This window comes from Danio aesculapii, chromosome 1 (genome assembly GCF_903798145.1).
Source record: "Danio aesculapii chromosome 1, fDanAes4.1, whole genome shotgun sequence".
Taxonomy (NCBI): domain Eukaryota; kingdom Metazoa; phylum Chordata; class Actinopteri; order Cypriniformes; family Danionidae; genus Danio; species Danio aesculapii.
Window position 1 is genome coordinate 19,733,999 of NC_079435.1, and position 27,938 is coordinate 19,761,936.

Consider the following 27,938-nt stretch of genomic DNA (forward strand, 5'->3'; position numbering starts at 1 on the left):
TCTTTACATAGATTATTGGAAAGACTTCATTCAATCAAAATCAAATACAAGTGTTAATATCTATTTATTTCTGCCAGGCTGCATGTACAATTGACCACATGTCTGCCTTTTTAGATTAGAAACTCCTTCGCGTTTGTAGGAAATGAGTTAAGCCCAGAACCACTCCACAGGAGCCAAAAATGACCACAGGCCCAAAGCAACAAAACAGACAACACTGATTGGATTTCCCAGAATAGTAATATAGCTGTTATATGCATCATCTGTGCTTTGACAATGGCTTCAAGGTCTGCTAAATACAGTAAGACATCAGCGGTCTGGCTTCATTTCTTCAGGGATTGGTCATTCAGTTCAGTTCATTTCATTCAAGCACCAGATAATGTTGACAGAAGCATCTATTTTTATGTTCAAAATTATATATTTGTATAAGGGGAAAGTGGTGGTATCCTTTGCTGTAGCATTTAATCAAATTTGTATCTATTTTAATATTTAAAATGAGAATTCCATGCATTCTCTCAATTAATTAGAAAAAACAGCATGCATAATCACTAAATTTTGTTTAATTAGAGTTGAATTGTAGTTGCAAGGGTGATCCAGTATCTCTTGGCCTGCATATTAATCTGAGAGCATTCTAGGTGAGCACTGTTGACATGGCAACCCTGCCACGTGTGTCTCACACAGGTGGCAGTGGCCATGACCGATGAGGTGTGAGGTATCATGGCGCCACGAGTTTTAATAGTGTACAGTCAATCCTAACACAGCTGATAAATTAGCTTCATTAACGATAGCATATTGTGTTTAAAACAAAGTGCTATGTTTGTTATTAAATATATAAATAAATGAACAATTAATGGACAGAAGTTATGCGTGTATTTTTTCAGCCTGAGAATTGTATTTTTGTAGCTTAAACTGCTTAATATTTTGCTTGGCATTCGCATCGGGTCATATACGTCAGTCTCGTGCTCACCAACAGGCGGCGCTGTTCCGCTGTGTTTGTGTCAAATACAGGTTGAATACCCTTGCAGTGTGAGGATTTATTTCTTTTGTCCACTTGTATAGAACGTTTTTATTTATAAATAAAAACAAGTTAATGTTTTAAAGTTGGCAAATGTAACCTATTTATTTATTATTTTATTTTTAACTTTTTTTATTTTATAATTTGCATTACACAAACATGATTTGGTTAATTTATATTAGGTATATATTTTAAAATGATGTCAATTTTTATGGATAATTGTTTTGGTGTTTATAGTTAAAATGATGAACAAGGATAAAGTCTGCTAACAAACATGTTATTAACATTTTATTATATACATAGGTACAAGCATATTAAATGCAAGTCAAATATTTCTTGTGAGCTTTTGTGTAGATAAAGTCAAAATATAGCTTCCATTCAGTGTAACAGAAATTGTTGAATATTCTAACCTGTACTGACTGAAATATATAGAACAATATGCGATCATCCTAATTTTCATCATATCGTTAATTTTTAAAGACTTGTTGCTGACAAATGGGTAAAGCTTAATGGTTTAAATGAAAGTGGTGAGCTTAAACACTTACAATTAGTATGTTGGGCCTAGACTGTAATTTTGAAATAGTCTTTAATATGTCAAATAGATATGTAATTTAATATGTAAAAAGATACCTGTTCTGAAAAAGTTTGTTTTTGTTATATAAACTACACTAAATGGCTTATTAATGGCATACAGTACTCAGCATATATAAGTACACCCCTCACAAATTTATCTTTTAAATTCATATTTTAATAAGAAGCTATACAATATTATATTTGTGCATATACATTAGATTAGTCAGTAATGAAGCCAAATCTGGAGCTTATCTACCAAAATAACTTACGATAACACCCAAAAACTGGTACACACAAATTTATATGTTACAGAAAAATATTAAATACAAATTAAAAAAAAAAGAGGAACAAATTTGTTTTTTAAATTTAGTTGAAATTTTGGAGGTTGTATTTATTTATTTATTTTTTTTGCAATATTTTGCTTGAATTTAATTGTATTATCTTTCAATTTCTAAATATGTTTGGTGACTAAAATATTATTTGAATAAATATATCTGTTTAATAAATCTGTGTGTTTAAATGCACCTAAATGCATTGCCTATATTCACAGTAAAATGGATACAAATATTCATTTTTAAAATGGGGTGTACTCAATACTGTATGCTGAGTAGTATGTGCAGGGTTTTTCCTTGCCCAAATTGAAGTGAAGGTGGTCTGCTGATCATGACATTTTTGCTACTTGAAACAAACACTTTTTGCCGTACTCTTATGGAGTAAAACATTATCTTATTTTAAAAGGCTAACATTAAATATGATTAAATACATGACCAGCGCTTGAGCATCCCTTGGGGACTGTCTGTGTGTGTAAAAAGTTGAAATTCAAAGCTTAAGTCAAAATTATTAGCTCACCTGAGAAATTTTAATTCTTTTTCTTAAGTGTTGTTTAACATAGAGAAGTTTTTTTTTCAACAACTTTTAAACAATAGTTTTCTTAACCATTTTCTAATAACTAATTTATTTTGTGAAATTGCATAATACTTTTCTTGTTATTTTGTGAGATACTTATTAGCTTAATGTGCAACTTTAAGACTTAATTATGTTATTATGTTAACAATGCAAATTAAGATATTTAGGAAATTCTATTGGAATGCAGGGGTTGGTTCTGTAGACAATCAAAAATATACAGTTGAAGTCCGAAATTTTCAACCCCTTTGATTTATTATTATTTGTTTATTTATTTTTTTTATATTTCCCAGACGATGTTTAACAGAGCAAGGACATTTTCATAGTATATCTGATAATATTTTTTCTTCTGGATAAAGTCTTATTTGTTTCTTTTCGGCTAGAATAAAAGCAGCTTTTAATTTATTAAAAAAAAAACATTTAAGCTCAAAATTATGCTTAGTTAACCTAAGAACCTAGTAAAGCCTTTAAATGTCCCTTTTAGCTGTGTAGAAGTGCCTTAAAAAATATCTAGTCAAATATTATTTACTGTCATCATGCCAAAGATAAAATAAATTGGTTATTAGAAATAATTTATTAAAACTATTATGTTTAGGAATGTGTTAGAATAAATCTTCTCTCCGTTAAACAGAAATTGTTCCAGAAAAAAAATTATTATAGGAAATACTATGAAAATATCCTTGTTTTGTTAAACATCACTTGGGTAATATTTGAAAAAGTATATTATATTATATTATATTATATTATATTATATTATATTATATTATATTATATTATATTATATTATATTAAATTATATTATATTATATTATATTATATTATATTATATTATATTATATTATATTATATTATATTATATTATATTATATTATATTATATTATATTAAATTATATTATATTATATTATATTATATTATATTATATTATATTATATTATATTATACTTATTATATTATATTATATTAAATTATATTATATTATATTATATTATATTATACTTATAATATTATACTTTATATTATATTATGTTGTATTATACTATATTATATTATATTATACTATATTATATTATATTATATTATATTATATTATATTATATTATATTATGTTATATTATATTATATTATATTATATTATATTATATTATATTATATTATATATATTATATTATATTATATTATATTATATTATGTTATATTATATCAATAGATTAATATCATATAAACTTATAATAAACTTATTATATTATACTTATTATATTATATTATATTAAATTATATTATATTATACTTATAATATTATACTTATATTATATTATATTATGTTATATTATGTTATATTATATTATGTTGTATTATATTATACTATATTATATTATATTATATTATATTATATTATATTATATTATATTATATTATATTATATTATATTATATTATATTATATTATATTATATTATATTAAATTATATTATATTATACTTATAATATTATACTTATATTACATTATGTTATATTATATTATATTATATTATATTATATTATATTATATTATATTATATTATATTATATTTATTATATTTATTATATTTATTATATTATATTATATTAAATTATATTATATTATACTTATAATATTATACTTATATTATATTATGTTATATTATATTATATTATGTTGTATTATATTATATTATACTATATTATATTATATTATACTTATATTATATTATATTATACTATATTATATTATATTATGTTATATTATATTATATTATGTAATATTATGTTATATTATATTATATCAATAGATTAATATCATATAAACTTATAATAAACTTATTATATTATACTTATTATATTATATTATATTAAATTATATTATATTATACTTATAATATTATACTTATATTATATTATATTATATTATGTTATATTATGTTATATTATATTATATTATGTTGTATTATATTATACTATATTATATTATACTTATATTATATTATATTATATTATATTATATTATACTTATGTTATATAATATTATATTATATTATACTTATATTATATTATATTATATTATATTATGTAATATTATGTTATATTATATTATATTATATCAATAGATAAATATCAACACCAGATATGCTAATATGAATTTATTAATTAGTACTATTTCTGATTTTCTGCATATTGTTTTCTCACAGCTTATGTAAGAAATGTTCAGCATTTCAATTGAGAGTTGCACATGGACAATTCCTCAGAAGTCATGTCTCGACTTGCGGAGAGCAGTACAGAGAAATCATGATGTCAAAAGCCACACTTTTATCTGAATCCAAAAGTACACTTAACCACCCTTGTGCTGTATTGTTTTGTCGTAAAGATTTGATATGTTTACGGTTTCGATTATGCGAGTACGTCTTTGCTGGGACTGAATCGTAATCTTACTGGGAGATCTGAATTCGACCGTGTAGTTTTACAGAGGGGGAGAGAAAGATGGTTTTGCAATGAGAATGGAACAGATAAACAGATAGATGATGTTTTTACAGTGACATTTATGGTTTGTCATCCGCTCCTCACGGATGAAGTAAACAGGAAAGAAAGCTTCTCAGAGCTCCTCCCTGATAAGTCTAAGAGGTCTGTATAGCGCACAGTACATCCCTGCAGGAATCCATGATGTTATCTCAACCACACAGCCTGACACAACTGCACCTTAGCAGGAGAAAGAGAAACAAAAGAGTAAAGTACAAACAGTACAGTAATAGAGTCAATAAATCAATAGGAACAACCGTGATGGGTAACAATACAAAAATAATAATAATAAAAGAGAAAAGTGTAGTACTTTGATGTACCATTCACTCTTCTGAGATGTAAAAATGAGCTTTAGGCTGTGCTGATGTCAGTATGGTCATATGAGCCTCTTTTTCCCCCCTCTCTGTCTCTTCATTAGTCTTTTGAAGTATATAAATAAAAATCAACTTCCTTGAAATCATCTCCCAAGAAGTGCACACAAAAAAGGGCAGCCTGTTGGGTTGTTCACCAAAACCAGTTTCAGCAGCTTTTTACGCTTCTCATCCTAACAGTTAGTTTAGTTTTGCAATGTTTCTTTAGGTTGGTACACAATGTGACTCTATTGCTGTGGAAAAATCTGATGTGATCAAATGGTAGTCTGTCATGTTTGACTTCCCAATTCCTGTGTGATGGGATGTTTAATGACACTCAATAGGGGTGTAGTATCCCACACACCCAGGTCTAGACACATGGCGATAATCAAAAAATTGATACACTCAAATTTCATTAGTCACACATACAGAGTACAACATGCTTTGAAATGCTTATAGAACCACCCATGACCAACTAAAAATAATAATATTAAAATATATATTAAGTAAAAATAAAACATTTAATATCAAAATATTGTGATAATGAACATGCACAATACTGATATCGTGGGTGCTTCATATAATTATTTATTGTTTAGAGTGCATTTTAAGAGGGCAACACGGTGGCTCAGTGGTTAGCACTGTCACCTCACTGCAAGAAGGTCGCTGGTTCGAGTCTCAGCTGGGTCAGTAGGCATTTCTTAGGCGTGGGTTTCCTCGGGGTGCTTGGGATATACATGCGGTATAGGTGAATTGAATAAACTAAATTGGCCGTATTGTGTGTGTGTGAATGTGAGTGTGTATGGGTGTTTCCAAGTTGCAGCTGGAAGGGCATCCGCTGTGTAAAACATATACTGGATAAGTTGGCAATTCATGTGGTGACCCCTGATGAATAAAGGGACTAAGCCAGAAATGAAGGAAAATGATAAATGAATGAATGCATTTTAACAATATTCACATTCTACTGTATTTGCAGTGAGTGTTTATGGCAGTGCCAAATGCTTAAAGATTGAATTGCTTAATATAATAATTCAAACATTTTCAGATGTTAATCTGGCCTACTACATGCTGAAAAATTGATTGCAAATTCCGTGACTTTTATATAGTATAGAAAAAACCAAGATTCCAATAGTTAACATTAGTTAACTTTTGATGAAAATTACAAAAGCTTTTAATAAATCTTATGTGATGTTAAATGGCACCTATGATAAAAAATCATCTTTTGTAAGCTGTTTGGACAGAACTGTGTGTAGGTACCATGTGTCCACAGTCATATTGGGGTGATGTAAACCCAATAAGTCTCTTTTTTTATAATTTTCCTGACGTTAAAATAGGATCCAAATCCCTCCCATTTTGAGGCCCACAGCAACACACAGTGGGAGTAAAGTTTGCCTGCCCACCAAATTGATTGACAGCCGCGTATTAACATGTCTCCTTAGTAACGTCTATAATCATATCAACAAGACAGGACGTGCTCAAAGCAACTGGGATTAAAAGATCTGTTCAGCACTCTGTGATCATCAATCATCATCAAATGTGATCAAGAATCAATTTTACAAGTTTAAAACTTTTATAAAACAGTGCATGCTTGTAATGAATTATAGCGATTTTACCATCTTTACTTTATCACCACAGCCGCATGGCAGTACAATTATAAAAGCACACGCTTCAATCCCCGTTTGTGGACGCTAAATCAGGTTTATTTTGTACAATAACATAACGGATATCCGTACAGCAGTGCATGTTAAAGTGTATCCTGTCACATTTGCTGTGCAAAAAGAGTGCAAGATTAAACGCGTGTGTTAAGTGTGTGTGTGAACTTTGTAACGACATTGTGTGTGACTCGTTGTATAAAGGCTTCATTGGTAAAGTTCTTACTGTTCTGTTACTGTTTCTTACTGTTCTGCTTCCTTCATGTCTGTCACTGTGCTGTTTATCTGACGCAGCCGAGGTGGAGATTGAGGCACACTCTGACAGGCACATGGGAACGGTGGGTGGGGAGAACTAGCATTAAAGGCACAGGCAACAAAATCAGCTACATTGTGTTCAGAGCAGAAAATTCTAACGATCAAAAGGTATAATAAATAATATAATGGGTGTTTTGAGCTGAAACTTTACAGACACAAAAGGTTTATCTTAAATCTTGAAAAAGGGGTAAAATAGGTGCCCTTTAATGCCTAATAACGCATGAAAAATCATAGTTTTAATCTGATTACAAGCTGCAATCATTTTATTTTTATATGTTTAGAGTCATTAACTAGTAACATTCAGTTGTATTTTCATTTTTATACTTTAAAATAAGTGTTTTAAACTAACATTAACATAGTTACTGTTATACATTTATTACGTAAATACATTATGTACAGTATAAAGCGATTAAATACAATCTTCTCGACAAACTAAGTTTAAACCGTTTTATTCACAAGGATTTATAGTTCGATCTCTGGGTGAATGTGTTTTTATAGAAGTTATCTTTTTTCATAATTGCTTTCATCACTTGTTCCAAACATGATTGAGTTTCTGTCTTTCTGTTGAACACAAAAGATATTTTGAAGAATGCTCCAAACATTTTTTTGTTCTGAGGTCAAGGGCTTTGAACATTAGGTTTGAACATTCTTCACGATATCATTGTGTGTGTGTTCAACAGAAGACAGGAATTCAAACAGATTTGGAACCACTTAAAGGTTAGTAAATCATGAAGAATTAGTTTCATTTTTGGGTTACTGCAAAATCTGGTAGCGCAGAGTCCCGGGTCTATTGTTTTTTTTTAGTCGGGCTACCAAAATCTATCTACAACATGCCCGGCAGGCTATCTAGATAACCTGTCTGGCACATTGTACATAGGTTTTGGTAGTCCAACTGACAAAATAATAGCCCCTAAGCCCTAAGCTCAGATAATTTGTTCTCTCTTGATTCTGTGAGGTTTCATTATTTTGTATATGAGTCATTTGAGAGTGTGTGTGTGTGTGTGTGTGTGTGAGTGATCTTAGTATTTCCCCTTACTTGCTTTGAAATTCACTTTTTGAGTATGCGTGATTGAGGGGAAATTGCACAAATGTCCTTTCATTTCATTGAAAATATCACAGTTTACTCACCCTCATGTCATTCCGAACCTTCCTTCTGCAAAAGAAGGCATTTTGAAGAATGATGGGACATTGAATAAATAATTTGTTGTATACTTTCCATTGTTCCAAACTCTTTCTAGAAAGAGACACTAAAGAAAACTGTAGAAATAGCATGTTTTGTATTGTACTGAATAAATAAATACAAGTTTGCAATAACATTAGCAACTGATGACAGAATTTTGCTATTTGGTTGAACTATGCCTTTAAATGGTGACACGTGCACAGCTGCTGTACGTACAGCTCTGAGCCTCATGTGCATGTAGTCACTTGTGTTGGCATATTTGGTTGTGTGTGTGTGTGTGTGTGTGTGTGTCCGTGTGTGTGTGTGTGTGTTAGCACTTGTTGTGTCATAATGATGAGGCTGAACACACAGAGTTCTCTGCGTTTCTAGGCAACACAGGAGACCATTTGATTATGCCACTCTTGTCATTCGCACAATCAGCCTCTAAACTTTAGCCTATGAAAATGATCCCTCTATCAGTCTGTCTCTTCGTTTGACTGTCTGACGGATAGTTCTCCTGTGTTTGTCTGTGTCGGGTTATTGTTAGGTCTTCTTTGGACATAAAATGTGACAGATTTCATTAAGTAATTCTGATGTAGTAATATAGACAACTTTATTGTAAAATAAATGTGTTGAGGTCGATGGATTGTTTGAGTGCTATTATTGTAAAGCTGGCGGATAAATAACTTTCTCTAGTAGACTATTATACACTCACCGGACACTTTATTAGGTACACATTACTAGTCACGGGTTGGACCCCCTTTGCCTTCAGAACTGATAATATCAGACATGATAACAGCACGCAGTTGCTGCAGATTTGTAAGCTATACATCCATGATGTGAATCTCCTGTTTCACCTCATTACAAAGGTGCTCTATTGGATTGAGATATGGTGGCTGCGGAGGCCATTTGAGTACAGTGAACTCATTATCATGTTCAAGAAATCAGTCTGAGATGATTCGCGCTTTATGAGATAGCACGTTATTTTGTTGGAAGTAGCCATCATAAGATGGGTGCACTGTGGTCATAAAGAGATGGACATGGTCAGCAACAATACTCAGTAAGGCTGTGGCGTTGACACGATGCTCAAATGGTACTAATGGGCCCAAAGTGTGCCAAGAAAATATTCCTCACAGTATTAAACCACCACCAGCAGCCTGAACCATTGCAACAAGGCAGGATGTATCTATGCTTTCATGTTGTTGATATCAAATTCTGACTCTACCAAAATGTTGCATCAGAAATCAAGACTCATCAGGCCAGGCAACATTTTTCCAATCTTCTATTGTCCAATTTTGGTGAGCCAGTGCGAATGTAGCCTCAGTTTCCTGTTCTTAGCTGACAGGAGTGGCACCCGGTGTATTCAAGGTTGGACATGTTGTGCTTTCAGAGATGCTCTTCTGCATACCTCAGTTGTAATGAGTGGTTATTTGAGTTACTATTGCCTTTCTATCAGCTGGAACCGGTCTGGCCATTCTCCTCTGACCTCTGACATCAACAAGGCATTTGCGCCCACAGAACTGCTGCTTACTGGATTTATTTCTTATTCGGACCATTCTCTGTAAACCCTAGAGGTGGTTGTATGTGAAAATCCCAGTAGATCAGCAGTTTCTGAAATACTCAGACCAGCCCATCTTGCACCAACAACCATGCCACGTTCAAAGCAACAAAAATCACCTTTCTTCCCCATTCTGATGCAGAAGATCGTCCTAACCATGTCTACATGCCTAAATACAATTAGTTGCTGCCATCTGATTGGGTAATTAGAACTTTGCGTTAACAAGCACTTGGACAAGTGTACCTTAATAAAGTGGCCGGTGAGTGTATCTGTAAATTTACAATTTTAGTTTTTTTGTGATTCACAAGTGTTTTTCATTTATTTACAGCTGTGAAAGCAGCTTAACACAGAAGTCCTAGTAAATTGAAGTTCTAGTAAATTGAAACTGTGTCAGTCCAGTTTTCAGAGGTTTAGTTCAGTTCAGTGTGGTTTAATTTCCACTGTTAAAAGTCCAAACACTGAAGAGCCAATCCCTAGATGCGCAGCTCCACAAGTTCCAAACCAAGCAAGCTAGTGGCAACAGTGGTGAAGAACAAACTTGACCAATTGACGAAAGTGAAGGAAAAACCTTGAGAGAAACTAGGCTCAGTTGGGCCCGACCATTTCTCTTTTGGCCAAACTTGTGCAGAGCTGGGACCTTGATCTCTGCTCTGTCCACTTTTGATGTTGAAAATTTAACAATACAGTTTAACGAAGTGACTTTTAATGAGATATTAGTAGTCAATAATATATTAGTTAATAATATAAGTACTAGTAGTTTATAATATAATGAATAAGAAATAATATACAGAGAAATAAGTCTGTAAAATAACAGAATACATTCTGGAAGTTTATTACAATGTTTTTCTAGTGTAATATACAACACCAACTCAGACAAAATATTAGAACCCAAAAACTATTAGAAATGTTAATGAAAGTCACTTTTTCAAACTTTTCAAGGTTAAAAGTTGTTAGAAAAAAGATTCTATAATGCAATTTAAAGCGTAAATTATTAAAGTGACAATAAAAATAAATAAATCACGTGATACGGAGATACTGCTAATTTACCATTTATGTACATAGTCAAATGAGCAAAAAAAAAATCCTATAAACATTTAGGAATAGAAAATTAAAGTCATCCATGTTATGTTGTACACTTTTTGAACAAAACTATTTGCCAAGTTTTTTCCAAATATCAATAAGCAGCCACTCACATCAATCTATTGTGACAAATAGTTACATTTAAAATTTTACTTTTAATATCAGAAATGCTGTGTGGTTAAATTTAAAACATTATTATCCTTGGGAAACCGTCCTTTTATAACCACTTTAGAAACAAAAGGTACATCAGAAGATTAACCTTCACATGATTAATTTTTACACACACACACACACACACACTCAAATGCTCATTTCCCCAAGGGAGTGAGCAAACTCTTTGTCTATTCATGTGATCCTTTGCTTTCACCAAACATCCCCTACAATGAAATCAAACAGTGAGAGCATTTCAAACAAACGTTGTGGTCCTTTTCAAAAGTACAGAGAAGCAGACAAAGCTCTCATCACTTGTATTCCTTAAAAGACCGTTTTGCTAGATAGACACTGCGATTACCATTATAAGCTGGAATTCAGCCTGGCCACCAGAGTCTTGTCCATGTGTTCAGCAGAACTAATGAAGAGTTTTGATGAATGATCATACATGAGAATCATTATCTGTAAAAGTAGTAAATTATATGAAAATTTGCGTTATTTATTTTTAAACAGTAAAAAAAATATGCTCACTTAATCTTAAAATAAGTAAATAGGGAATAAAAATATGCGAATGTATGTACAGCCATATTACTATAGACCAGTTGTTCTCAAAGTGTGGTCTGTGGGCTTCCTTCTAGTGGTACACGGAGGAATCACTTAATAATAAAAGAATGAGGTCTAATAACATTTTCAGATTTTGATAAATAGGCTACTATATTTTAATACTTTACATTTAAGTACAGCAGTACTTAAGTACCTTTTTAAGAACAGTGCCGTTTTTAATTAATGTTTAAAAGCACATTTTAATTTAAACACTGAGGCTTTTTTTAACCTCTAAGCAAATTACAGTGTTGATGTTCAAACTATTTTTAATATTTAAAGTGGCTGACAATAATAAATATTCTTATTAGGAATAAATCTGGTGGGTTTTTTTAACTGTGCAGAGCTGTAACTGATTAATAAGGCCTATTATGCTACTGTATTTCAATGCTAGTCATTATGGTGGTACTTGAAGATCCACATTTTTTTTAGGTGATACTTGGTGTAAAAAGTTTGAGAATCACTTCCATAGACATTGTATGTACAGCTATATTATGTGAAAATTGAAATGTAAACAAGGTGTGTTGTTACGTAAGTGTGTATAAATGTTAGAAACTGTTTAAACTCAGAATATTATTCACAGAACTTTTATTTTCAGCGTATTTGTGTGTGTACAGTATCATTATGCAATGAAACTTGGTAAATTTTGACATGTAATGTGCATTGCAATATTATTATTAGTAGTAGCAGTAGTTGTACTTTATTACCTACATTACATTGTAAAAACTCCAGTCAGAAAGATCTGAAATGGCTCTGTTTAGTTTCCTAATTTCTTTCCTGTTTTCTTTCCCCCACACAGGGTGGAAGATTCAAAGGGATCACTATGGGCTTTCCTCAGCGTTCCTCTGGCCGAAGATCTTTTGGACGTTCCAAGCGTCTTAGCATGGCTCGCTCACTTGATGACCTCGAGGTGAGCTTCTCCAAATGCTTTTCTCTTTCTACCACTTCCCCCTGACCCCAGCCTAAAAGAAAAAATCCAGACATAAGCCTCCTTCTCACTTCTAAAACTTCCCAGCATTCCGATCCTATCACTCTGAGGGTTGGAAATGATTACATAAGGAATTAGTGACCTACGCAATACTTCAGAGACAGGAGACAGGCATGCATATTGAAACAAACAATCACAATCAACCTTCAGGAAAACAAAGTTTAGTGGTCTTGCTTTATGAAATAAAGGCTGTATGAATATACAATGAGAATGTGAGGGTATTCCAGTGTATTAATGGCTCTGGTCACACTCACACACGTGAGTTTAAATTTAGACCCAGCAGTCAAAGAGATAGAGTGCATCTGAGTGTCATGTGACGTGCATACGAGCGTGGTGACGGCAGATCGCCATGGCAACGGAGGAGACGGTGAAACGTGGATGGTGTAATTTTCAGATGGAAGAGCTGGAGGGCATGAAAAATCTGACAGCACGTCACACCTCAGTCTGGCCTGATCGCCAGCATGCCAATGGTGCTTCTTGTTGGATATCGCTTTTTTATGTGTAATTAGAGGCTAAATTTGTAACGTTAAAGCTAAAGTGTGTTATTTTTTTGACATTTTCTCCTGTTCCAGATTAATTTGCGGAGACAACTATAAGAAAGCCATTTTTATGATGATGGACGTGTGATTATGGATATGTGGTGCTGTGAAAACATTGGTTGTTTTGCTTGAGTATCCTGATCTGCTTCACTTTATTTTTATTTTGTATCAGTCTTGCTCGAATAATGATAGTGACATTGTATGTGTAATAATAATAATAATAATAATAATAATAATAATAATAATAATTCCTTACATTTATTTAGCGCTTTCCTAGACATTCAAAGCGCTTTACACATTCGGGGGTGGGGGGTGGGGGATCTCCTTATCCACCACCAGTGTGCAGCATCCACTTGGATGACGCGATGACTGCCATATTGCGCCAGACTGCACACAACACACACCAGCTGATTGATGGAGAGGAGACAATTATGATACAGGAATAGATATGAGGCCATGACGCACAGCAAATTTGTTCAGGATTCCCCTACTCTTTTTTGAAGGACATCCTGGGATATTTAACGACCACAGAGAGTCAGGACCTCGGTTTAACGTCTCATCCGAAAGACGGCGCCCACTGAGCAGCAGAGTCCCATTCACTGTACTGGGGCATTAGGACCCACACAGACCGCAGCATGAGCATCCCCTGCTGATCTCACTAACACCACTTCCGGCAGTAACCAAGCTTTACCATGTGGTCTCCCATCCAGGTACTGACAAGGCGCAGCCCTGCTTAGCTTCAGTGGGTGACCATGTTAGAGTTGCAGAGAGCTAGCTGCTGGCCTATTAAAAGCATAGCCATGATTATGCTCGCCAAAGCGCATGCTGCTATTAACACTTCTTGATTGTGTAGCAGCAGAAGCGTTATCTTGAATGCCCTTGATGAGGAGCTTATGCAGACTTTCCTGGTATAGCATAATGCTTGATTTCTGTAAAGTGTTAGCTCTAGGCTCATAATTATGAGCATTTAACTTATCATATGAACTTCATCATTGAGAACATTTACATGAACTTCAGTAATTGAATTATTTGCCTTACCTTGAATAAGACAATAATTTGATTAAGGTGTTTGCATGAGTTGCTTTTAGAATGTTCCTTTCATGATCCCGTTTTACATGGTATAGCACATAATTCGATTAAGGTCATTGCGTCATCGCACCATCCACATTTCTTCTGGAGTTTCATATACTTTCGGGTGTTTCTTTTTTAATTTGTTGACTTTAACTGCAGTTTGACTCTTTCACTTTCATTCAGGAACATTTCATTCATGCCCCCACGTGACAAATTAGATAATTGGATGCAAGGAACTGCTGGAAGAGTGTTGTTTTAATTGAATTTGATACCACATACCGTACAGGGAAAAACCCTCTGTATTTTGTGATGCAGGTGTCTGTGGTCCTTCTCTGACTCGGTAGGTGCAGAAGAATAGCAATAAACAGCTGTGTTTGTATGGAATACACATCCTGTCACAAAATGCGGCTAAAATCCTACATGATGGTAATAGTTTGATTATGGTGTTTCCAAGTCTGTACTGCACTCCAATAATACGACTAAAATCAGCATACTCCACATGTCTTAATTCGATTTCTGGTTAGTTCAATAATGACCTTAATCTGATTAAATTAATCACAAATCGCTGTTTACATGGTTGACTCCTAATCAGAGTATTGTCTTAATCATATTAAAATCGGATTATTGGTCTCCATGTTAAATGTAGCCATTGCGACATTGGTGAAAAGAGGATTATTGAGCATTCTGTTTTATGCTCGGTTGCTTTGTGTTCTGACATCATGTTCTGTTTTTGGTTTTAGTTGTCTTTGGTCTTTGTTGTGTTTGCTTTTCTGTTGAACTGCGAACACAACACAGACCAAATCAAATCTAAATGGACTGAAACCTGTTTAGGTGGTCTTGGTCTGCTTGTTGGAATGGCGTTGTTTACTCTTATTCAAATGACTTGCACTAACAGAGCAGTTGCAACAGAGTTTTAATCTATCCAAATTCGCCAGCTGTGCACGCTCCCTAAATCATGAAGCTTGAGAAGTGGCCGATAATAAAACAGCCCCAAAACATCAACAGGGAACAGGGCTAGATTAATGGCAAAGTCTAGGCTTCAGTTTCAGGAAAGAAATATTTATATTAAATGCTATTGGCAGATGCTTTTGTCCAAAGCCCAGTACATTCAATTAGTTTTTTTCTTCAGTATTTTATAAGTGCATTTATTTTTCCTGGGAACTGAAGCGATGTTATGTTAGATTTTGGTTGCCACACCTGATGAATAAATGTCAGTATTTGACGTCAATATGACATTGGTTTATGATGTTGGTTCGATGTCATCATAACCTAAATCTAATCGCTAAGTCTTATGACGTTGTGTGCCTGCTGAGCAATAAATAAATGCACTACAGAATGTTACGTTTACACACATCCACAAATTACATGTAAACACATCAGTGTTTACAGCATAATACTCACTACTCTTGAGTACTTTTGAAAGGGCTACTTTTTACTCATTCATTTTGAGTAATATTTACAACAGATACTTTTACTTGCACTACATTTTAGGCAAGTAATGGTACTATGGTATGGTAATGGTTTTAAAAAATGTTTTAAGTGTATGATATTCTATTTTAAATCAATAAATCAAATCAACTATGTTAAATGAAGATTTTTAGAGCAGGAAAAGTGATATAAACTTATAATATTTTGTAACTTGCATAAGCATTTATATAAGTGTCTGGCCTTCAACAGTTGAGAAGGATAAGAACATCCTTGATGTATATGGTGGATGGGAGTGAATGAAAACAAAAACTGTACAATGACATCAACCTAAGTCATCTTTGACTCATTAGGAAGCTAAAAATTAATTTCCTTTCTAATCATTCATTTAACACCAGACATGTGTATATTTCGAGTTCACTTCCTGTGTTTACAAAGTCAGTCAGTCTCTGGAGTGACATCCAGTTCAAATGATCCTTCTAAAATGAGCTCGCGTTTAAAAATAAATTGCATTCGTGACTTTCAACGACAGTCATGATCAGATTTGAATGGGGAGGTGGAATTTGTTGGCTCACTGAGCAAACTGAAGGCTCGAAAGGCTGGCATGATGTCACCCAGTTGTCCGTGGGCACTAAGAGAAATGCCATCTCACCGGGTAAACACTCGCTGACGAGATAACTGCATAGCTCGCTTTCTCTTACAAGATAGGCCAGCCAGAGGGGAACGCAAGAGTGTGTGTACTGGAGAAGCCGGTAATTAGTGCCTTTCCTGATGTTGTTTGTGTATGTTCATCTCAGAGCTTCAGAGTGTGTGTCACAGCATTTAAGGACAGTATTCAATTAGCATGTAATTTAAGAGTGTGTATGCACGTTCATGCCTCACTGCAGAGAGTGTGTGAGAGTCCCTGCTAACGAGAAGAATGCCGCTCAATGCTCATTAGTACACACACACACTCTCACACTAATTACGGTGCTGCTTCACAAAGCGAGCTCTGTTCACACACAAGTGCCGCCACCGTGCATATGTGCAGCGCTGAGAAAATAGACGAAGCCACCGGAAGACAAGGCAAAGAGAAAGAGACTTCAGAAAAAAGAATAGAAGCGGGTGGGGGAAATATAAAACAGTCACATCTGCAGCATTATCAAAGTCTCAGTCTTAACCATCAAGACTCTTAGATTAGAACAGCACAGATGACGGTAAAGAGACTGTTGTTTTCTCTCTTCTTCACCCAATGCAACCCCCTTTATGCAATCAGACCAGTGTTTTTTTTTTCAGTCCCTAACTAGAGGAACAGATTCTTTCTTTTATCTTATCGTGCCCGATCAACAGTGTGACTGTCCCGTCAGAGTGGGCACAGAGACTCATTTTCATCGACTGGTAAAAGAGAAAAGGTTTGATCATGAGATCAACAATAAACAAGGGCAAAGGAGCTACAGTTTTCTGAGATCAGTCACTCATTGACCTGTCTTCTGTAATACTGGACTAACTGAAAAGTTTTTAATTCTTAAAGGTCTACTGAAGAACCTTGAAATGCGAAGTCTTATTCGTTGTGTTGAGGTAACTGCCTGTGAAACATCAAGAAAGAGCAGAATATACAGCTCTTGTCCTTAAAAAAGCCAATGGTGTTTCATTTATATAACTTTTTTGACAGAGCCACTGAGTTTAGTAAAGCTGCATTTGATAGCCTGTGACAGACACAGTGAGTGTTGAACAATTTCTCCACTTTTCCTGCATACTATAATAATTTTGTGTAGAATTTAAATTAGTTTGATACTTTAAGAGCCTTATCATACACCAGGCGCAATAAGGCGCAAGACGTGTTTGGCGCGATTTGTTGTATTTTCAGATCAACGCAAATCTAATTTTTACGTTTTGCGCCACAGTGTTTAAATAGCAAATTCATTTGCGGCACTTTGGGAGCTCATGGGTGTGTTGGTCTGTAAAGGAGGTGTATTAAGGTGCATTGTTTGTGCCTTACTATTATGAGGAAATAAACTTCATTAGACGTTGATGTTTGGTTGATTTTAGGTTGGATGTTTTCTAATCCCCATAGACAAGAAAAACTAAAGTAGTGACTGAAGGTTGAAGGAAAGTAGTGGAGTAAAAGTACCGATACTGTACTAAAATGTACATAAGGGAAAGTAAAAGTACACATTTTTAAAACTACTTAGCAAATTGCAATTTGTGAGAAAAACTACTCAATTACAGTGGTTTGAGTATTTGGAGTCAAAATGTTAAGTGTTTTGTCACACTTAAAATAACAAATGAACTTAGCTAGTTTGAAATGGAGTGGGATGATGCACAAGACATAGACCACATATATATAAATTAATATATAATAATAATAATATATATAATTATATATAATAATATAATAATTAATATATAATTAATAATAATTAATAATAAAATACAGTATGTATGTGTATATATATATATATATATATATATATATATATATATATATATATATATATATATATATATATATTATATTCTAATTGCCTCAACTTATATATAATAATATAATAATTAATATATAATTAATAATAATTAATAATAAAATACAGTATGTATGTGTGTGTGTGTGTGTGTGTGTGTATATATATATATATATATATATATATATATATATATATATATATATATATATATATATATATATATATATATATATATATATATATATATATATATATATATACATACATACATACATACACTGTATTTTATTATTTTGTTTACTATTTTAATATCCTACAGTGCATTAAATAATATCCTAACGTTTGTATGCAAGTAATTGTAGAAAGAAATAACCCATTTTGAAGAAAATTATAATTTTCTGCTTTGAAATTGAACGATTTTCAAGGTTTGTGATGGCAATTATTAAATATACGCAATATTGTATGTTACATGTATGTTCAATAGCCAAAGTGCATTGTGGTCAAAATTCTAGATTTTTATTATACATCAAAAATCATTCAAATATTAAATTCCATGAGGATTTGAATATGTTAACTTGATTATTCTAATCGCCTCAACTTTTATTCTCAACTTTTCATAATGCTGCAAATAAACCACGAGTCACATGATAAGAACCCGTTTTGGCTGAGCACAAAGATGAGTTAATATTTAAATTTATGTATCCATGTACACTGATTCTGCCCTTTTGACTGATTTTGAAACTAAAATGTATTAGTGTAAACGCGACCTTAGACAGCTTTAAAGTTAGCACTCAGATTCCAAATATTCAAATAGTTGTATAACGTCCAAATACTTGATGCGTCCCAATTCGCATACTTATACTACACCCTAAAAGTATGTACTTTTTTTGTGAAGGAAAAGTACACACTTTTGAGTGCCTAACAGAAGAGCTTTTGGGACTTCCTCGTTAACAGATCGTTGTGTTGCTTAGTTACGAGCCCTGTCAATCATCCACGCATCATCCACATTTCTTTCATATTTAATTTCCTACCTTATTGGAGAAGCAGCAGCAGAGAGTCTTTTATGCAGAGAAATCCAAACACATCTTTATATAAGTTCAGTGTTGTTGTTGCAGATGAAATATAACACAGAAAACGCGATTAAAACATGTTCCAGTGGGCTAGATATTAATTAACAGTCATACAAACATCTTTACCGAACCCTCTCTACTTGACGGTTGGTCTCAGGCGTCCATCATGTTTGTAGTTTGTTCACCCGCGTTTGAAGTTCTAAATCAAATTCACATCCTACGCGCAATGTATTGTGGGCAATATCAGCGGTTAGAGTATGGACGCTTCTACACTTCGAGTTTTTACCGGAAATAGTAAACCATACGGGAACCTTTGGCATACTCTTTTCAACATACTATTTGGGACATACTAATTCTACTCTCAAATACTATTTAGGACGGATAGTATGCGAATTGGGACGCAGCAATTGTCCTATTCTAACAACTCATACATCAGTGGAAATATTATTTATTCACCTTTTCAGTATTCAAAATGGAATTTAAATGGAATTTTTATAGTTTTTGCTCTACAAACTTGGTGACAGTGAATCTGGTTCACATTTGTGTAAGTTTCAGCAGTAGGATCAGCACTGCATGTTTAAGGTAATGCACCTGAAAAAGACACATAGATCTATACTGAATCACATGAGAGTCTTGAGAAGATTTCAGCATACATGAAGTCAGGCATGTGTGAAAATAGCCATGAACAACTTTGATTGTGTCTTGATGGTTAAATCATCACATGGTTAGATAGTATTCATAGAACAGTAGGACTGTGGAGGACGAAAAAAAAAATCTGAAATAATTTTGTGTTGTGCACCATTAAGCTTAAATAAATATTAGTAAGACACTAATTACTGAATAAATATTACTAATGACTTTTTTTTAGCTGAGAAGTGTAGTCAACGTAAATGATTAGAAAGCAAGGTACAATTCTAATAAGCATGCCACCCAGAAAGAAATGATTCTCTCTCAACGCTCTGTCTTGTGACTGCCTATTTTAGAAGAAACAAACACCAAACACACAGAGACTCCCTGAAGTCCCTGAGGCTACAGGCTACAGGCGGCACATACATTCTGCTGCACATACATCACATCAGTCAATACTTCTGGCTGATTTATCACAGTGATGATTCTACTTTGCTGCCGGGTCTAAAAAATACAGACCCTGCAGATACTTAAACCCTTCTTACAGAGAGTGAAAAGTTGAGACTTGTTGAAGAATGTAGATCTTCATACCATATTTGTTTTAATAGTGACTGTCAAACAAAACACATTGGTAACACTTTATAGTAGAGTTTCATTTGATAATAGTTCAGTTAGCATGTAGACAACATTTTTATTTTGATGGTCCTCTTTAGTCATTCTACTGACTATTTGTATCTGCATTTCAACTAACCCTTACACTCTCCTAATAATCTTCTGATATTCTAATGATAGTTAGTTAACATGTCAATGCAAAATTACTTACCATCAAAAAAGTGTAACCAGAGTAAACCATGAACAGTACTTTGACAGCATCTTATTTATCTTTATTTATCATTTACTGTACTTTTTTTAATCAGATGTTGTATCTGTTAGCAAAAATGCACTAAATTGAGACTATTTCTAATAATTATTGATTTAAGTTGATGCTAATTTCTACATTAAGACATTAATCTACGTTAAGATCTTAACAAATATCAATTATATTTTTAAATCCATGGTGTGTGTGTGTGTGTATATATATATATATATATATATATATATATATATATATATATATATATATATATATATATATATATATATATATATATATATATATATATATATATATATATATATATATATATATATATATATATGAGGAGGTATTTGTAAGGATATATACACACCATATATACTGTATATATTTACTGCAAATTTCAAAAAAGTTTTGAATATATGTATGTATGTATGTGTATATATATATATGTGGGGTATATGTATAGATATATATACACCCCATATATATATACTGTATATATCTACTGTATATATAAAAAATGTTTCGTGTGGTCATTTCACCCACCGTTGATCATTTAAAACTGTTGTGTATATATGTGGGGTATTTGTATAGATATATACACCCCATAAATACTGTATATATTTACTGTATATCAAAAATGTTTTGTGTGGTCATTTGGCCCACCGTTTTATTGAAACTTTTGCATATATATATATATATACACCCCATATATATATATATATATATATATATATATATATATATATATATATATATATATATATATATATATGCACCCCATATATTAACCGTATATATCAAATTTGTTTTGTGTGGTCAATTAGCCCACACAAAAGCATAATGTAGTCGCCCTACTGCAAATGCTGTCAATCTGTTGCTCACTTTACATTTAACTCAAAATAATGTTAACAAGAGGGATCTCATTCTAAAGTGTTACCTACAAATCCATTGAAGACACTGAAGCAACCATTATCAATGTTGCTGATACTTTTTTGAATACTCTAACTGCGGTTATATACATTCAGAAATAAACACATGTCAGGAAGCTGTCAGGAGGCTTTATTGTTCAAACACACACACACACACACACACACACACACAGACACACATTCATTCTGCTTCTTTCACGCTCCCTTTTTTTTAAGCAGATGCTGTGCTCCAGGCATACTAAGTAGGTGACACAACACATTGTGTAAATAACATGAAGAATCCCACTGTGAAGCACTTACATTGCAGTGCGTGTGTGTGCGGCGGTTTCTCACGCCTCTGTAAAGTATATGAGTGTGAACGCACACACACACACACACACACACACACACACACACACACACACACACACACACACACACACACACACACACACACTCACTCACTCCCACTTGCGAGCGTGTCTCTGCATCTCTGTCTGTGAGCCCTGGGCTCTGTGGGCGGAATAGGAATTACAGCGGAGTGGGTGGAAAGACAGAGAGAGGGAGAGAGAGAGAGAAATGGGAGAGAGAGAATCAAACAACACAAGACGCAGAGATAGTGACAGGGACAGACTGTGAACACGGACTCCCTGCATGCCGTATTGGACACAGCCAGTGGATGGATGTGTTTACAGAGCGTGGAGTCATTTAACGCTCGACTGTGGAGTCTAACACTGCCATACATGGAGCCAACTTTGAGCGTCAATCCTGATGGAGTGAGTACCTGTAAATGCACATTTATTAGGACTAATGGGCTTGTTTGGTCTGTCAGGTCGTGTTGTGTTTAGAGCAGAGTGTTTTTTGATGAGCTGGGGGGCTGTGGATGCACAGACAGTTTTTAGAGTGTGTTCATTTTTTCTGATTCTTAAGAGTGATCATTAGGCACTCTTTAGATTTTAAAGCCGCTTGTACTTGTGTGATCTTGCTTTGGAATGCAGATCTGTGTTTGTTGCAGCCTCAGTTTAGTTTAAAAACTGTCCCGAGGGATGGGTTGTCAAGTGAATTTGCATTTGGGAGCACTTGTTTGATGCCGTTCATTGATAGATTTTATATTTTTTAAGTATCTTAAGTGTGTGCTAAAATTAGCTAGAGGAAATATATTTGTGCATGTAATTATATCATTTACCTTTTATGGTTTGATCACGAATCATCCTGCATATTATAATCATGTGACCTGATTTGTCCAATCGGATGTTATTGAATTCTTATGAGCTCCTGATGAAAGATGTCTTTATATGTTATTGTTTTTGGGAATTGTCTTCCAGCATTGTTTGAGGGTTTCCATGGATGTTCAGATGCCAGCTATGAATTTTAAAGCAGCTTTGTATTCACTCTGTTGCGTGAGAGTGGTTTAATGATGAAATTGTGCAGGCTTTAACAAAACAAACATTTGACATGAACCTGCTGTTTGTTTTTATAAAGATAAATACTAAGTGAAATGTTTCTTATAGACAACATAAAGGAATAGAGGAAGTTCATAGAGGAAGTTATGTGAAACATACATACTTTGGGAACTTATTCATTTTGCTTATTCTGATTGGTAGTTCTGTGTTTGTTTGCTTTTTAATTCTGGGGAAAGACTGCATTATATTTTCTTTAAAAGTGAATCATTTTACCCGAATACATAAAATAAAAGTTTTTGTTTTCTCTCTTTAATACTTCAAAATAAAAATTTTAAAAGGTTTTAAATTACACTCTATTTAAAATCAGTTCAGAATATGCAAGCATTATATTTGTAAAAACTGTTATTTAATAAATAAACAAATGAGTGTTATGTTTAATTATTGCATTTAAGAGTGCGTGTATTGGATGATGATACAGCAGAGGGCAGTATTGAGACAAGGTTAGAGCTTGAATTTGATGAGGAATTCTACTGATGGAAAGAGGGCGAACTGACATCAGGTCTTTTTTTCTTTTTTATAAACTTTACAATGAGAAAATAAAACATTATGTAAAATATTGTTGAACAGTATCACCCTGATCCATGAATTGTCAGGTTATTTATCTCTCCTTGATACTTCATTTTCATTTTTCTTTTATAGTGTTGGTAAGCCATTGTATCCATTTTATGATGTGCTGATAGAGTGAGTTAAACTTTTAAACAAGTGCTAATTGGAAACTTTAAAAAAAAAATAATAATAAATAATAATAATAATAATAATAATAATAATAATAATAATAATAAAATGCTGGTTATCAGCTCACCCTCATGCCATCTGAGATGTGGGGTGTTTTTCTCTAGTCGAACAAGCTGACGATGACTTTAACTGAAACTAACTGATTCCTATTAATTCCTAAAATGCAAGTTCACAGCTACTGGCATGGTATAAGATTCTAATGGTATGATAACCTTGGATAAAAATATCACAGTTTCACGGTATTGTGATAACCACTTTAAAATATATTCTTTTTAAATGTCTTTGAACTTTGAACACGTTGGCTGCGCCCGAAATTGCATACTTCCATACTATATAGTACACTAAAAACGGTATGCGCGCGGAGTAGTCTGTCTGAATTCATAGAAATCGAAAAAACAGTATGCAAGAAATACCTGGATGACCTACTACTTCCGGCGAGATTCTAAAGTGTGCATTCGATGGATGCTATGCTATCCCACGATGCACCACAAGAGAATTCATGAATGGGAGGGAAGCGGGTGTTTCACATGTTCATGATTAACTGGCGGATTTAGTACGACCGAGCTTCATTCATACTACTCACATTCATAATGTAAAGAACATACTTTTTAGCGGTCGAGTAGTAAATTTAAATGCAGTAGGCGATTTTCGGACACAGCCGATATATTTTATTGTTGAAAACATTTAAAATGTTTTGGAGCAGTAAGGATAAATAATTTAAATGAATAATTGACTTCTGCTTTTTTCTGCTGAAGATACTGTTGTCCTAAAAAGAAAAAAGGTAAAAAAAAATAAATAAATCTTACACAAAACTTAGAAACAGTATAACAGAAAATTTTGGCGGTTTTAAAAACTTGACATTTCCAAACCGCGGTATACCTTGAAAATGGTTATTGATTCACCTGCACTTACAGTAACAAAAAACATATAGGCAATTTCTGTTATTACCAATAAATATATGTTGTTCCTCTTTATTGTAAACAAACAGCGTCAACTCGCATGTCAGTTTGGTCAGGATTTAGCACTGGGTCACTTTGCTTCATAATACCTCAATGTATCATCACAATCTCTAATGTTTCGTATCGCAACCTCCATAAAACACCCACACAATCTTGTTCATAGATTGCCGACAATTCCCATGTTTGTTAAACCTTTGACAAGTATAATCATAGTGGGCATGTGTTTGACCAGAGAAAGCAGTACCGTTCATAGTTATGAAGTATTTTCCTTCTTTATTCTTTTCAGTCAAACAGTAGTGTTATTTCTGTGTTACAAACACGCAGAAGTACTGTCAGAAGAGGTGAGATAGAGTCCTGGTGATTATTCATGTAAAGTGTTATCTCTAAAGTGAACATGAGCAGTTAAGAGACATTATCAGAATGTTAACATTATTTCACATGTTAAAGAGCCCCTATTATGCATCATAAAAGGTCATATTTTGGTTTTGGGGGTCTCTAACAACAGGCTGATATGCATGCAAGGTCAAAAAACACTTTCATTGTCTTATAATATGCATTTATTTTTACCTTATTATCCCAACGACTCCCATATGATTTGTTCAGCGATTAATTTGTTCCTCCTTACCGTGATGCTAATCTGCGCTGATTGGTACGATGACCCAGTCTATTGCGATTGGTTGACTGCATTCAGCTTGAGACAGAGAGAAATGCCCACCACGGCTTATCAACAATTTTGAAATAGTCAGAGTGCAGAGTGTATGTGTGAGCCCAATGCAGAAGTGCATTAAAGCAGTGCAGTTAAACACCAGCATATTACTCTATTCTTAACCATGATACACATTCAGTATTACTCCACACAGCGACAAAAGCTGAACTATTTTGAAACTTGACCGCCGCACATGTTTAGGAGCAACTACGGTGGCCATAGCAACGACAAACAGCAGAGGTTCATGAGCTCACAAACGCATTTAAATCCGTAAACAAAGTGGCACACGCCGCGTTTTCAACATGGTTTTAGACGCGATATGAGAATATAAAGAGTTAACCAGATACAGTACAAGTCGTGTGGAGAGAATACAAGTAACAAAACACAATTAAATACATCATTTGCAAGCTAGAGAAAACAATGAGGCAACCATTCTATTCGCACTTAAGTTACTTACACTTGTGAAATGGAGGAAGGAACTGATCCATGAACTGTACTGTAAAGTTCCTGTCAAGCTCTGACAAAGTCCCATACATCAATAGTCTTTTCTGATCCTTCCTTTAACAAACAGCTGACGAATCCACTGTTTTAAGCGTGTAGATTGCTGAAGCACTCGTCAGAAAAACAACAGGAACACCGCTCAAGGCCGGGGCGATAATGCTGAGGTATTTTTGCAAAAATAAACTTCAACTACTGACTCTTCACAGCCTCATCTTTGGGTAGGGAAAGTAACAATATCTTTCCCTCACACTTCAGAGCACAGCGTCTTCGCGACATGATTCAACCGGGATCTGCTACAGTGTTTGTCGTCGTCTTTTTTTAATTTTTCTACAGTGTTTGTGGCCAGGGGTTCCAATTTTCCCAGGTCTGCATGAGCAACAAATGGGCAGGGCTTGAATTCCGTATCGACATCATGGCGACACGGCTAAAGATTTGTTACCATGACAATTCATTTGAACCACTATGAGTCGACTCTTTAATAGATGAGTCAATAGTTTTAAACACAGCACAATTTCAGATTTAAGCCTTAATTGGATATTTCACTTCACGTGGTGCTGTGTTACACACTGCATGGAAGGTTCTTTTCAAAAACCCATAATAAGCGCTCTTTAAAATATGCTGTTGTGTAAATGAAGCAAGTCACTAAATTATTCATTCAAGCATTAATAAATGTTCTAAAATAGGTTAAATACTGCAGAAAATAACACTTTGCCAGAACCTGGAGTAAATACCTATCATTTATGATGTTCAGTCTCTTCAGAATCGTGTATAAACATGATTATACACAATAACAAATAAAGTTGTGATTTTTCAGTATGTTTAGAATTGTGCAATTCTGTGGGCTCTCAAAGTGTTTATAGGCATTTACCTGCATTTAATGTATCACCAGGACCACTGTGTCAGCTAGATTTATTTTAATGTGCTACTAATGAAAAAAAAAAAACGTCATCTGCTTCTTGGATGGTCTGATTCTGAGTAAAATAACAGTAAATTTGTATTTTTGAATGAACCACTTCTAACATCTTCAGAGGTCACTAAAATCCGGGTTTAATACACCTTCATGTTTCACAAAATATGTTTTTCCTGGCATATCGCTCAATATTTTAAAACTGTCAGATAAAAAAAAACAGAATTTTACATAAACATTGTGAAATCTAGCTTTAATTATATATTAAATAATATTATTTATAAAAGTAATAGTGTTGCAGAGGGTAGCACGATCGCCTCACAGCTAGAAGGTTGCTGGTTCGAGCCCCGGCTGGGTCAGTTGGCATTTCTGTGTGGAGTTTGCATGTCCACAGTCCAAAGACATGCTCTATAGATGAATTGCGTAAGCTAAATTGTCCGTAGTGTATGTGTGTAAAAGAGTGTGTATAGGTGGTTTCATGTGTTGGGTTGCGTCTGAAAGGGCATCCGCTGAGTAAAACATATGCTGGATAAGTTGGTGGTTCCTTCCACTGTGGCGACCCCTGATAAATAAAGACACTAAGCCGAAAAAGAAAATGAATGAATGAAAGTTAACTGTTTTTTTTTTTTTATTATCGCTTTCTTACTGGCCTCAAGCAATTCCCAGATCAAGATATCTTATATTTAGTGTCTTCTGTTCTGTATAGATTTATGTCTGCCTACGTCACATAAACTTCATTGCTCCAGGTTTGTGCGGGAAGACTGAACCACTGTTAATGTCTTCATGCCCACTGGGAACAGCCAGAAAGGACGGTCATGAGAACCAAAAGGAATGTGGATCTGCATTCAAAT

General features: G+C 33.6%; 1 protein-coding gene across 4 annotated transcripts in view; it reads left to right on the forward strand.

Moving 5' to 3' along the window:
- The window catches only part of rgs12b (regulator of G protein signaling 12b), a 95,273-nt gene that overhangs the window by 7,128 nt on the left and 60,207 nt on the right, over nucleotides 1-27,938 (forward strand). For all 4 annotated transcript variants that reach the window (XM_056456899.1, XM_056456892.1, XM_056456907.1 and 1 more), the window contains exon 4: nucleotides 12,682-12,792. In XM_056456899.1, coding sequence (XP_056312874.1) covers nucleotides 12,682-12,792 — 111 coding nt within the window. The remainder of the gene's footprint in view (nucleotides 1-12,681; nucleotides 12,793-27,938) is intronic.